This window comes from Schistocerca piceifrons, chromosome 3 (assembly GCF_021461385.2).
Source record: "Schistocerca piceifrons isolate TAMUIC-IGC-003096 chromosome 3, iqSchPice1.1, whole genome shotgun sequence".
Taxonomy (NCBI): Eukaryota; Metazoa; Arthropoda; class Insecta; order Orthoptera; family Acrididae; genus Schistocerca; species Schistocerca piceifrons.
Genome location: NC_060140.1, coordinates 929635528 through 929650806, shown reverse-complemented (window position 1 = coordinate 929650806; position 15279 = coordinate 929635528). Strand labels below are relative to the sequence as shown.

The 15279-nt window shown below is 40.5% G+C and overlaps 1 protein-coding gene across 1 annotated transcript in view; it reads left to right on the top strand.

Annotated features, from left to right (window-relative positions):
* The window catches only part of LOC124787789 (protein Skeletor, isoforms B/C), a 694854-nt gene that overhangs the window by 610704 nt on the left and 68871 nt on the right, over positions 1–15279 (top strand). Inside the window, exon 9 of the mRNA XM_047254691.1 lies at positions 9480–9616. Within this exon, the coding sequence (XP_047110647.1) occupies positions 9480–9616 (137 nt within the window). The remainder of the gene's footprint in view (positions 1–9479; positions 9617–15279) is intronic.

The following is a 15279-nucleotide window of genomic DNA, read 5'->3' as shown; positions in this document are numbered from 1 at the left end:
TTACGGTGGAAGGGTGGCAACTTTATATACTAAAATGACCATTTAAATATAAAGCCATAAAATTCCGCCTTACATAACATGTACAAACATGCTCTACATTACATATATACCGCCTCTCAAGATGACAGGCAATATAAAAACATATTTGAGGAATTCGGCCTTTACACCTTAAGCAATAAATTCGCTAACACCGAATCCGACAAACATGACAGAGGCAGCTATTAACGTACGACAGACCGACAGACAGACAGACACTAACTGCCTAACAAATGCGGACGGGAGACAGACGAGCAAGCTGGGGACGAGAGACTGACCAAGAAAACAAGTAGAATTTAACAAGTAATAAAACAACATATCACAAATCACTTCTAATACTGCGATGCCTGGCGAAGACCTGGCGCAACACCCCCAAATCGCTCTCCCGAACCGTCCGCTGCCAGCCGCTTCAACGGACGCAGGAAGGCGCGCCGAATCCCCCCTTCTCACGACGTCGCAGCTCGCACCGGCCAAACTGATGTCGTGGGTTGACTCCTGTTGCTCTCGTGTCGGCAGCGAAGCCACTACCCCTCACTATACGGCGCGGCCCACTGGACTGACGTGGCGACCTCACATGCGACGACGCTCAAGACGGACAAGTCATCCTGTGTTTCAGTGCGCGACCGACCAACCGCTAGATCCAACCGCCTATGACCATTGCCTGAACAAACTCGTCAGACTGGTGGCCTAACACATACTAGCACTCCGGACGACAGACAGACACTAACTGCCCCACACTGACCCGGCTGACCAACTGACCAGACTCCCTGAGACTGACAGACTGCCCGACTGGCGAGCTCATAGCGCCCCTGGAATGCACGTGAACAAGCTACCTTTCCCCTTTCCCACCAGATGGAGATACCAAAGCTGCGATTGCCACAGCGGCGCCACCACCAGAAACGGAGAGCGACTGCTTCACACTACGCGCTACGGCACGCTCTTCAAAACAGCAAATTTTTACCACGGCTCATATACTTTAACACAGGAGACAAAATATAACTTAATTTTTGTTGATCTTAATTTTTTGATTCCGTCCCTCAATAGGGTACTGCCTGTTGACCTACACTCATGCAATTTGGCAAGAAGCAAGCTTTCATAGTATAAGTAAAGGAAAACATCCTAAAATTGTTAATTCGTATATAACACGAAAAAATATTTTTTGTCATTTTTTATCCATCTGTTTGTCTGTCCGTCTGTTAAGACCCCTTTTCTCGTGGACAGGTTGGAGTATCAAATTTAAATTTATGTCACTTACCAAGGTCTATGTTCCCTTAGTTTTGTAAAACATTTAAGCTATTAAGTCAGTTCAGTCAAACAATACGGCTTTTATGTCACACATTCTGATACTCGAAAACTCACTCGTCAAAATCTATAGGGTACTTCCCCTTGATCTAGAATCGTGAAATTTGGCAACAAGTAAGGGTTGTCCTAGTAACTTTTTTTTCTTTTTCATACAAAGTGTGAAGTGATGGCCAGTTCTGGTAGCATAACTGAGAACAAATCGAAAGAAAAATTGTGCCAAATTACAAGTTATGTAAAAACTGCTACTGGCTTTTAAAAATTTACAAGTAATTAACATACCACACGTAGTATTATAGATGCAACTAGCAGTGTACGACACCGTTGCGTCATCCATAACATTATTATTTTAAATTCTCAGGTAAAACCTGTTATCTTCTTCTTTCGTTTCACCCTCTTTGGGGTATGCTGGATCAATCATTTCTTTGTAAGTTGTTCTTTTCTTAGGGCCCAGTATTTCTTGATTCTTTCTGATCTTCTTTTCCTCTGTTTTTCCTAGATGGACTTTTGTGTAGATCTGTCTTGGAAACTTATGTTTACATCTTTAGTAATTAATTTACCTGTTCGATCAATAAGTGAATTTTCTGAAGTCTTTAATTCTACTAGGTCTTTCTCAGTTTCTTTAAACCAGTTGGGTTTCGTTTTGCGGTTACGGAAAAAGTCAAAGATTTGTTTGGTTAATCTGTTGGAATTCATTCTGAGAAGATGACCATAAAAATTTATCCTCCTTTTTCGCATAGTATCTGAAAGTTTTTCAGTTTTCTTGCAGAGAATTTCATTTTTGATGTATATAATCTTATTGTCTTGAAATTTTGGTCCTATGATTGTTCTTAAAATTTTTCTTTCCTTTAGCTCAAGTTTCTCCATTTGGCATTTGAAATTCATGTTTAGTGTTTCTGCTCCATAGATTGATTCTGGCTTAATCATTGTCTTGTAATGTGTCATTTTGGACCCCCATGAAAGGTATTTTTTGTTGTATGTATTTTTTGTTAGTTGGTAGGCCAATTAAAGTTTATTTTTTCTGGATTCCATTGCTTTGCTTTCCCCAGCATTCCAATTAATCCATCCTCCGAGATATTTGAATTCTTTTACTATTTCAATCTTTTGTTCTTGAACTTTGAGGTATTTACATGAATGCTTGATGTTTGTCAATATCTTAGTTTTTTCAAAGGAGATGTGAAGACCTATTTTAGCTGCTTGTTTCTTTAGTTCAAGGATTTGCTCCCGTGCTTCTTCCATTGTTTCAGCAAACAGGGCCATATCATCTGCAAAAGCAATGCAGTTTACTTTAAGATTCTTCTTTTTGCAACCCAATCTTATACCACTCTTAATATTTGTGTTCCATTCTCTGACTACTTTCTCAAGCGCACAATTGAACAGCAACGGTGAGAGCCCACTCTCCTTTCACACTCCCGTTTTCATTTCAAAGGGTTCCGATAATTCGCCCATAAATTTAACTTTCGAAAATGTGTTTGTAACGGTCGCTTTTATAATATTAGTTGTTTTCTTATCCAAATCCATTTCTTCCAGGACTAATAATAGAGATTCTCTATTAATCGAGTCATTTGCTTTTTTTAAATCAATGAAGGAGACTACGTATGTCTTTGCCCTTGATTTTTGGTATGCCATGATATTTTTGAGGTTTAGTATTTGCTCTGAACATGATCTATCCTTTCTAAAACCTCCCTGGTATTCCCCGATTTGTGGGTCCAACTGTGGCTCTGCCCTGTTCAAAAGGACTTTACAATCTTGTTTGTTATATCCAGCAGTTATATTCCTCTGTAATTGTTGGGGGTCTGTCTTCAAACCTTTCTTGTGGATAGGGTGAATGAGAGCCGTTCTCCATTCTGGGGGGGTTTCTTCTTCTTTCCAGATTTTATCGAAAACACACTGAAGGGATGTAATTGCATTTTTGTCAGCCTTTTTTCGTAGTTCGGCCACTATTTGGTTTTCTCCGGTCGCTTTGTTGTTTTTAAGTTCTGAAATGACCTTCTGTAGTTCTTCAGTCGTCGGTGGTCCTGAATCCGGCTTCTCACTGTTATTTGGAATGGATTCAAAATTTTCAAGAATGGGTTCACAATTCAAGAGTTTCTCAAAGTAGCCTGCTAGTATTTTGAAATTTTCCGTGTTATGTGAGCGATTGTCCCATTTACATCTCGAAATTGGAGGATGGGTGCTTTGTATCTTGATAACCTTTCTTTGAAAGTTCTGTAAAAGCTTCTTTGCTGTTTTTAGCAAATTCTTCATCAATTTGGAGGAGAGTTTTGTTTTCATGTGTCTTCTTATTCTTTTTTTATTTTTATCTACCAGTTTTCTAACCGTAATGAAATTCAATCTGCTTTCTTCTGTTTTCTGTGATTGCCAGTTTTGCCATGACTGTTTTCACATCACATTCCAGCGACCACCAGGCATGTTTTTTACTTTTTATGTTAGGTGCTGTCCGTTCGGCTGTAGTAATGAGGTTTTCTTTTATATCCTCCCAGCTTTGTGTCTGAATGGTTTCAGTTGCTTTTGTGAATTCATCTGATTTTAATATCTTTTCCGTGTTGTAATTCCAACCCTTAATCGTTTCATGCTGCGTTTCCTATTTGGGGTGTCTTTGAAGTTAATTTTAGAAAGGTAATTGTCTGAATCCAAATTTGCACCCCTGAATGCCCTAACATTCATGATTTCTTTGCAAGAAATCTTCTTGATTGCCACATGATCAAGTTGAAATTCCCCAAAGCTAGGCTTTGGGGATATCCTTGTCTTTTGTCTTCGTGGTAGTTTCTTGAAAGCTGTGGATTTAAGAATTAAATTGTGTACTTGGCAAAGTTCTATTAGCCTCACACCATTTCTGTTTGTTCTCTTGCGTGCAGGATAGTCTCCAACTATTTCCTTATATCTTTTTTCTTTACCAATCTGTGCATAAAAGTCTCCAAGAAAAATGATGATGTTTTTATCTGGAATTTTCTGCATAATAAACCTAAAACGAACGCAGAGACATATGTGTTATGTACTGACAAAGGAATAAGAATAAGAAAATAATTATTTAGAAGAAAGACTATTTTTTTAACTTGCCAAGCTATCTCTGACAGCAACTGAAACAGAGAGCTTGACCAGCGTAGTAAAAAAGATTTTTATACAGCGAAACGTCTATGTCATTACACACCTGCTGTACACTGCTGGTCGCATTTATAATAGTACATGTGGTACGTTAACTTTCTGTAATTTTTTAAAACCAAGCCAATGAAATGCTTAGGTAACTTGTTACTTACGGCAGTTTTTGTTTTCATTTGTCTGTTATCAGATCTGAAGATGGTAGTTAAGCTACAAGAACTCGTCATCACGTCACAATTTGTAAAAAAAAAAAAAAAAAAAAAAAAAAAAAAAAAAAAAAAACAGTACAAATTAATTTGAAATGTAACTTTTCGACTAAGTTCCCATCACTTTTTTCATATATTTCATGCTGCTCGTCAGTCACCGAATCAGTAATGTATGTTTCTCACTGAGTGTGTCGTTAGTGGTACAAGGTGAGCGCTGCATAGGGCACACATTTTTCCAAGGAAACTTAACGGACGAGGGTATCTGATTTCTGCGGAGGCATCTTCTACGATTACACGAAATGTGGCGCGTACGAAATGTGGCGCGTACGAAATGTGGCGCGTACGAAATTAGTATTAGTATTAGGAAATGACGACAATGAAAATCTGTGCCGGACCGAGACTCGAAACCGAATTTCCCGCTTTAAGCGAGCGGTCGCCTTAACCGCTTTGGCTATCCGTGCCGTCAGACCCAAACTTCCACATGACGTCGTTATTGTGCCACAACCTGTACCTGTACACACATTATGTAAATCCCGTACAAGGGAGGACATTTTAATTGAGTGTCGCTGCTTTATATCGGCGGATAAATACGATATTGCAGTGGCTGTGTTGTTAATAAGAACGAAGCAATGTTCCTACATGCATGTCCAAAGGAACATTGCATCGTTCTTATTAACAACACAGCCACTGCAATAATGTATCGCTTCTAGGATTTCTTGAAAACGTTCCCCTTGCGAAACAATGGGAGTTTAGGTCGTGCATGACGGGCCGCCTGCACTTTTACTGCTGACGTAAGACGACTGGTAACGTTCCCATATGATCCAAGATGGATAGGTCGGGCAGAACTTGTACATTGACCTACAAGATCACGTGCCCTTAATTTCGCAGAGGAAAAGAATACACTAAACATCTACAACTTCATCCTGAACTTATTTAAAACTTTTACCTGTTTGGTGGATTCTTTTCCTCTACGGAATTGGTAACATAGCTGCAAACCAAACCTAGATATTTGTGTCTGGAGTCTCCTTAAAAGTGAAGTTTGCCACACTCCCGTTGATATTATTGAAGAACTGAAGCAGTGAGTTGTACCGTCTTGTGGAGCTTTACAAGATGATCTGGGGGTATTTGAAAGAATTCATAGTTAGTTACAGACCTATACAGCGTTCTAAAAAAAAATATATACAGCGAAATGTCTAAAAAATTACATATATGTTGTATACTGCCACAGTCCGATAAATAAACTATGGCGATTCGCGTATTTTATTGATGACGGTAGCATACTTCACGACGCCAATTTGGTGCAGACACGTAGGGGACTTCTATTATTTACACTTAAGCTATGTTCCCATTCTGACAAATTCCTGGCACATGCACAACATGTGGAATGCAAATCTGTTTTTACGGTGTATTATATACTGTGTTTTTCAGTGTTCCTTAGCGATTTGTCGATTCTGACCAAATGTGAACACCTCGACTACTTCAGATTTTATAACTAATGGCAGATACATACTATGAAGTAGTAAAAAAGGCGGAAACGACCGAGATGGTGGATTAGAAGTCTTCTAGAGACAATACATTCGGAAGGCGCCTTAACCCGTTAATGCGAGACGTTTTTGTAGTGGGTACGAGAATTTTGTTAGAATGACAGCAAGTGATTTTGGACTTTTACGAAACCATGAAGGACTGCATATTAGAAAAAACATAAAATGTCGAGAAGCAACATCGCCTCATGAACCGTTAGCGACTACTCTTCGTTTCTTAGCAACAGATGATAACTACATTTCGTTAATGCACCTACACAGAATCTCAAAGCCGCCACAACAAAATTAATACCGAATGTGTGCAAGCTCTTTGCTGTAGCTTCAGATATTGCACTAGGATAAGAACTGTTTACAAGAAACTTTGTTTGTTAAATGATTTATTCATAATTGTTTACATTTTATAAAGTGATAACTTATCTTTAACACATGCGGTTTGGTGTAGTACCTAGGTTTAGTGAGCTTGTGTGAGCAGTTCGTTCAGTGGCTGGTGACAGAACTCAATTACTGTGACACGGCCATTTACGCAAGCAAAAATAACCTCGGATAACCCCCATTTTTCTTTTTCTTTTCTATTTTCGTTTTTTTCTTCCAAGTATTAAGATCTCAGTGAGTGACGTTTCTTCTCAACTCCTTCAATAGTGCATTCCATAACATCAGAAATCCATTGAGGGGCATCGTTTCTATTGTTAGAATTCTCAAGGCTTGTATTTGTTATATTCCATAATACTACCTACTGTTCACATACGCTACTGGCCATTAACATTGCTACACCACGAAGATGATGTGCTACAGACGCAAAATTTAACCGACAGGGAGAAGATGCTGTGATATGCAATTGATTAGATTTTCAGAGCATTCACACAAGGTTGGCGCCGGTGGCGACACCTACAACGTGCTGACATGAGGAAAGATTCCAACCGATTTCTCATACACAAACAGCGCCTGCGATGGTGTACTCAACGACGAACCTGGGTGCACGAATGGCAAAACGTCATTTTTTCGGATGAATCCAGGTTCTGTTTACAGCATCATGATGGTCGCATCCGTGTTTGGCGACATCGCGGTGAGCGCACATTGGAAGCGTGTATTCGTCAACGCCATACTGGGCTAATGACCACTGTAGTTGAGCGCCCTAAAACCACATCGCCATACTGGCGTATCACCCGGCGTGATGGTATGGGGTGCCATTGGTTACACGTCTCGGTCACCTCTTGTTCGCATTCACGGCACTTTGAACAGTGGACGTTACATTTCAGATGTGTTACGACCCGTGGCTCTACCCTTCATTCGATCCCTGCGAAATACTACATTTCAGCAGGATAATGCACGACCACATGCTGCAGGTCCTGTACGGGACTTTCTGCATACAGACAATGTTTGACTGCTGTCCCGGCCAGCACATTCTCCAGATCTCTCACCAATTGAAAACGTCTGGTCAATGGTGGCCGAGCAACTGGTTCGTCACAATACGCCAGTCACTACTCTTGATGCACTGTGGTATCGTGTTGAAGCTGCATGGTCAGCTGTACCTGTACACGCCATCCAAGCTCTGTTTGACTCAATACACAGGCGTATCAAGGCCATTATTACGGCCAGAGGTGGTGTTGTGGCGTAGCAAGACAGCCACGCCACGGAAGTAGCCGAAAGGCACGCGTTTAGCTCACGCAGGCAAGAGATAGGTCTGCAACAGGATACGTAATGAATGCTATAAAGAAAAGTACGTAGCTTCTGGAATACTTAACTTTAATCCATCTTTGTGGAACATCGCTCTTGATGAGACAAGTGAGACTCTTTCGATACAAGCTATGTAAGGCTAATGGCGCCTTGCTAGGTCGTAGCCATTGACTTAGCTGAAGGCTATTCTAACTATCAGCTCTGCAAATGAGCGAGGCTTCGTCAGTGTGCATCGCTAGCTACGTCGTCCGTACAACTGGGGCGAGTGCTAGTACGTCTCTCTAGACCTGCCGTGTGGTGGCGCTCGGTCTGCTATCACTGAAAGTGGCGACACGCGGGTCCGACATGTACTAATGGACTGCGGCCGATTTAAAGCTACCACTTAGCAAGTGTGGTGTCTGGCGGTGACACCACAGGTGGTTGTTCTGGGTACTGATTCCTCAGGATCTATGCACCCTAATTGCGTGAAAATGTAAACACATGTCAGTTCTGGTATAATATATTTGTCCAATGAATACCCGTTCATCATCTGCATTTCTTCTCGGTGTAGCAAATTTAATGGCCAGTAGTGTAATTCAATACATTTCACCACTTTACATTTAGACCACTCCATGACCAAAGGGGCACTATCACCAGCACAAGACTGAAACACCACAACCACAAACGAGAGAGCATGTTTGAGATCGTACACGCACGGCCTGGATTGTGTCTACAGACTGTGCTGCACGTATGCAAGACCTGGGGACGTGTTGTGTTCTGTTTCGATCGTTCGTGGCTCATGTTTGGCACACACTGTGTGTTGCTGTTGCCGGGGATATTGTTGCCCTGGCGCTTGTGCCACATGTTGCAGACTCTTTCCATTTCGACAAATGTCGGGCGCCTGTTGCGGCACAAGACGCGGAGCATGTTGCGGGACGGATTTGTAGTAATGGAAACCTACCTTTACGGAGATTTTAAGGAGATTGTGTATGCAAAGGTCAACAGTTTGTTACCTGAAGAAGGGACTATAATGTCACGAAAACTAGTCGTGATTAATAAATCATTTTGACACAGCTGTTGCGGTTTTTCATTATTTGAAATTTATCATCATAGCTGCTCTTGCTCCTCATACCAAGTGATTTGTACATTTTCATTACACTATCTATCTGTTAAACAGCTCTTCCAAGTCTTTTGCCGAGTCTGACAAAATTAGTATCGTCGTCAAAGCTCAAAGTTTCTGTTTCTTCTTCCTGACCTTTAATTCCTTTTCCGAAGTGCTCCCTGGTTTCCTTTACTGTTTGCTCAATGACTAGACTGAAAGACATTGGAGACAGCTCTCTGTCTCGTCTCACTCCTTTCTCAACCATTGCTTCCCTTTCATTTCATTCAACTCTTGTAACTGCTTTCTACTTCCTGTACAAATTTTATATAACCTTCGCTCCCGGTATTTTATCCCTACTGCATTCAAAATCCTAAAGAGGGTACTGCAGTCAACATCGTCAAAGGGCGTTAAAAGGTGGTCGCACAACTCGCTGGTTCGCCTCGCATTGTGATGTGTAGTTGGTCATGATTGTTGCTCACTAAGCGGATGTACATTGAAGTAAAAGGTGATACAGGCAACACGTCTGCTCATATCCTGTTACAGGCGACCTCTGCGTACCAACGAGCCAGTACATGACCGTGCCATTCCGTCGCAGGGCGCGGTCTCCGTCATCGCTGCAATCGGGCCACTGAATACGCGCAAAGAAGCCAATGCGCATGCGCCCACGGACAAGACCGCAGGTATTGCACGCTTAGATCTACCTTCGTTTATTCTCTGGTATATAATCGAAGTCCCAACAGTAGGTTTCCAAATCCACAACTCCCGTGGATGTACAGGGTGGCGCACGAAATGTGTTACCATTTTGTTTTTGAATATAAACTTTGTTGTCAATGCAATCTGAAAGGAACATATACTACAATGAAGAGCCGTCCATGGAGATTTGTTCTAACTCAGCACATGCTCAATATGGCCATAATTTCGTTTCCTAACTTCCTTCAAACGACCACTGAAGTTAGTGATTACCCTACGGCACATGTCTTCCGTAATTTCACTGCAAGCTTGAAGAATGAGTATTCTGAGCTCCATTAAATCACGTGGACGTTTCGAGAAATTTTTTTCCTTTAGGTACCCCCAAAGAAAAAAGTCACATGGATTGAGGTCTGGACTATTGGGGGGCCAATTGTCCGTCATTGAAGCTACCTGGAAACCTGAGTGAAATAATTCGCATGTCGAAATGCTCGTGTAAAAACTCCAACACAGTGTTTGCAGTATGTGGCCTTGCTCCATCTTGCATGAACCAATGCGTGTTGAAGGGCAAGGCAGTAGCAAGAAGCTGTGGAATTAAGCTATTGCGAAGCATGCTCAAATAACGCTCGCTGTTCACAGTTTCTTCAAAGAAAAAGGGTCCAATAAACCAGTGACTGGAAATTACTGCCCACGCTCTAATCCTCGGAGCATAATGTTGTCGTTCATGAAGCACTTGTGGGTCTTCAGTGGCCCAAAAGCGTACATTTTGTTTGTTAACCACACCGTCTAAATGAAAATGCGCCTCGTCTGAAAACCAAACGTTGTTGAGAGTTTTTTCCCTATCCTCCTCCCACTGAGCAAACAGTAGTCTCTACTGCTTGTGTTCTTCAGTGAGCTTCTGTGCACAGGTCATCTTGTATGGGTACATATGGAGGTCACTTTTAAGAATGCGTTGAACGGAGCGTCTGGATATTACCAGTTGCACTGCTGCCTTTCTACACGATTTCCCGGGACTTCTCTGTATAGCAACTCGTACCGCTTCATTATTCTCCGGCGAACAAACAGGCTTAGGCCGAGGTCGCTTCGCTTCCAATACTGTTCCTTCCTGTACAAATTTATCGTACAACCTGTGGATGGTCTTCTTGCAAGGAACCCATCGTGTGTTAAACTGTTGTCGCCTCTGAGCCACAACAAGGCTTTTCGTTTCATGAAAAGGCAACACAATTGCCGATCGTTGCTGTGTCATCAGTCTTCCATTGTCAGCCATTTCTGCTTACTAGCCTCCTAGCGGCAGTATCGTGAATTACACGTCATTTCGTAATTCATTTGTTTTTCCAAGCTCTGTTAGTACTGCTGTAGAGATCCCAGCGGGATATCTAATGTGCGTCGTAAATTGTGAAAGAAACTATTGGTAACACATTTCGTGCGCCACCCTGTACTTATCAGCAGGCCGTTGTGACCGAGCGGTTCTAGGCGCTTCAGTCCGGAACCACGAGGCTGCTACGGTCCGAGGTTCGAATCGTGCCTCGGGCATGGATGTGTGTGATGTCCTTAGGTTAGTTAGGTTTAAGTAGTTCTAAGTATAGGGCACTGATGACCTCAGATGTTAAGTCCCATAGTGCTCAGCCCCATTTGAACCTTTTTTTCGCTCCAAACACCCTGCTAATGACTGCTGAGGCAGCTTCTACTATAATGGTAACTTGCCTCGTAATTCTTATTGTGTCGACAATGCTGTGTCAGAATTACAAAATTACTTTTGACTCATATTGTCTTTCACACAATTTCAATTTGTTGCCGGTAGTGAGACAGGTTCATTGCAAGCCACACTTCAGGGATCCTCACTATTATTAGTTCTGTTTCCATGAAAATCATGTTATACTATGTTGATATAACTGGGTTTACATGGGGATAGAAGGGCTAAAACATACAAACACAATAACTATTTATAATACCAAAATACAACTTGAACCAAATGTTATTGATATGTACGAGGGGCAGTCAAATTGTAAATAAATTGTTTATTACACGTCTGAAAAAAAATCGCAACACAAAAAAATAATTAATGTAGAGTAATGAAATTGCAGGAATAGCTAACATATCTAATCAATTAACGTTGCAGGATCACAGGTTCATGTAAGCGCCAGATAAGCATTGCAAATGTGAAATGCTGGTACATTAACAACAGGTTTAACCACCAGAATGTTGGATGTAAGCATGCAAACGTGCATACAGTGTGCTGTACTATAGTGCGTTTAAAATTAGTTGCGACTTTTGACATATGGCTCAGTGCAGGTGACATGGCGCCTTTGGCCAGGTAACACCACTGGCGAGCCAGTTTTCCCCACCACTCTGACAGCAATTCGGTTGGTAAAGCGCCACTGTTGCCACACCATGGGTAAACAGTATCACATGGTGTCGCGCAATAGAGGCACCTACGTTCATTAGCTCACACTGTAAAGTGACATTTTCTGGCGTCGAAGTGGTCTACAGTATCCGTTTTGTCGCTGCATTAATAATAACAATGTAGCATATCTGAACACGAGATTCGCAATATAAGTGGGCGTCCAAGAACACGTTCCCCTGCTGTGAATATACTGTTCCGTTGCAATATCTTCCTCCGAATTCGCCAATAGTAATAGAAAATACGCAATACTATTCGGCTGTGACGGATAAAGCTCCAACAATGCAGCGGAGGCAAGCGGTTATTTTTCTCTGGGTACAAAGAAATGTTCGATTGGATAAAGTTGAACCTAGCTTGTATAAGGCGAAGTTAATGGAACTTGTAGCTCTGTACAAGCTAAGAACTCCACGCTATCAGGTCGTGGAAATTGCTTACCCTAAAGAGCACAGTTTAAACAGGCTTCCTCCGCATCATGCTCATTTAAGTCCGACTCAGAATATATGACATCGGTGAAAAGTGACAAAAAAGAACAAGAAATTTACACTCGGCGAGGTTGAAATGTTGGCAAAAGAAGCCATTGGAAATGTTACATCACAGGATTGGTCTCAAGTTGTCAGCCATACCAAGAATGTAATTAAAGAGACATGGATTCATGAAGGACTGTGTCCAGTTTTGAGTAATACGTTACTTTGCTTGCTGCTGTGTCAACATCTGCTTTTTTTGTGTAAACACAGCAGAGTTTACAGGTATACGTCTCACTAACATTCTAATGCAGTTGAAATTGTTGCGCAATATTAAAACGCCGTATTATTAAACTAGTAACTGAGGGCGAGACTTACTAATTGTTATGAGAGAGCCCATTGTCAGTATAAAAATAAATGTGCTGCTTCTTCACTTATATTATTGCAAAACTCACGAACTTATTTATTTACCTGACAAGTACAGCGGTTATCTAAGAAAGACTCGACTGGGTTAACGGAAAATGCCCATCAAATCCAGCTAACGTGAGAAGTAGTCAAATGGAATTTGAAGTTTTGCTGATAAGGCACCTCAGTTCTGACCTTACCATATACCCTCAGGAGATACACTAGTCTCCAAACTTGCAAACAGCCCTCTGACATTATGAGAAACTTTCTAAGTAGACGCCTAGTTTTCCAGACTTCTCACTGAATGTCTAAAGAAGATGCTGTGAAAAAGCGGAAAGCATTTGTAAACTGCATGTGGCAGATAAAACATCTTTATGTCACGGTGATCAGATATTTTTATGTAAACAACGGGACGTTTCTGAAAACAGAAATGAAAAAACGGGGTAAAACAGGGCACTACTTACGAAGAATGCATACCTCATGTATGTCAATACTACTTTAATGAGACACCGGAAACACGTTTATACACGCAAACAGACATTTATTTTAACAACGTACTTAAAAACAGACATATCATGATACTGAATCGCATTCCAATGGATCAAGTTTTTCCAAGAATTCTACCAAAATTTAAAATATATATAAAAAACAGTAAGAATTATCACAGACAACAAATACCTGCTGAATATGAACTTTTGGCTTCTGAGCCACGAAAATCACTATTAACTTTGTAGGGTACTTACGAGAAAACCTGATAACTTGCAAGAGTTTTGGACTGCTTAATAGCAGGTTTTAGAATTCCTTACAGTTAACGTATTTAAAATGAGTCTTAAAGGTTGCGCTTGCTTCAACAGTTTCGGCAGTAAATCAATTTTTTCATCAGGCCAAATAGATTTAACAATTCAAAAGACTCTCGTCTGGCACGGCAAGAGCTAAACTCATGTGTAGCGCTATATTTATACATGAAATGCCTACATTTTAAATATGTGGAATACTTCACACCATCTCTTACCAATATCCACATTATTTTTTCCCATTCTTCAAGTTTCTAGAAACAGTTTTGTTCATGTGACCTAACTCACCGAAGAATTAATCATCTTCATTTACTTGAATCGTTGAACTTGAATCTACTGTCTTACGAATTTTCTGGCTTTTCAAAACCTGATTCAAAGATATAAAATTTTTCAATGTTATGCAACAAAATGATTCCAGAAGAACTCACTTTCTAAGCAGCTTGCAGAAATGTCATAAAATAAATTTGTAATACTTGCGTATTTCGTTTCAGTGTAAACACTTTCAGTTTCTAAATTAATTTACATTGAAGAAATAACTGAAGTTTGAAACTTTCATTTCTTGTCATTGATTTTCTCTTCAAGTAATTCTAATTTATCAATTCATTCAACAGCAGAAATTTTGGTTCTTTCCAACCTTTGGATTGAATGTGAAAACATTTTTAGTTAGCTTTGTTTGAAATGAAACCAAAGAAGCAACTGTGCATTCACAAAAAAACTGTTTTAGCGTTGTAGGAAACCTATCCTCAGACATAAAATAATACATTAGAAATTCACAGATATCAATAAGTCTTGTAACTCCTGGCAACAATGAGAATCATCTAATGTTAACACTACACACAACCTCCTTGTATTGAGTATCAACAAAATCACAAAATGATTTCAGTTCATCCACACGCACAGTATAAATACGGAAATACAGAAATATTTCATTTACTACAGTTTCTATATCAATAGGAAGAATATCTGCACTTGTTCATACACCATTGAGTATCATCACATGGGCTACACAATAAATACCCTGAATGCTCATTTTGCTGAATCTGGAATAAACGTTATTTGTCTCAGCCCTCTCGTACCCTCCAAAATTAGTGTTACATTTACTTGTACAAAACGTGATGATCTTGTCAACTAAACTATGTTTTCTTGAGTTTCCCAGGATTCCTAGCTAATAATTCTACTGTTTCCTCACAAATGTTCTGAAAAGTGATTATTTTGCACTGGATACCTTTGGTGGGAGTGACGTATCTGACTACAATCTGAACTAATTTTAAGCTTTTGTGATTTTATGCACCAACCGTCATAGTCACGTACAAAGCATCTTAAGTTCTGATTGCACCTCATCCATTGCTTATGGCGATAAAACGTTCACTAAAACTGAATCACACTTAGTCTTGGAAGGCGTGAATTTCTTCTCAACAAGTTCTCTGATGATAAGAGCTGAGGGAATGGCTATGTTCTAAAGTACGAAACGCAAACAGCCCTTCTTCAGCAGCGATGCATTTATCTTGGTCAGTTTGTAGTCCGTTCATACTTACAAAGGAAGTTACACTGCTGGAAGTTCTCGCGGGAACTGATAACGTGTACTTCTTCTTCTT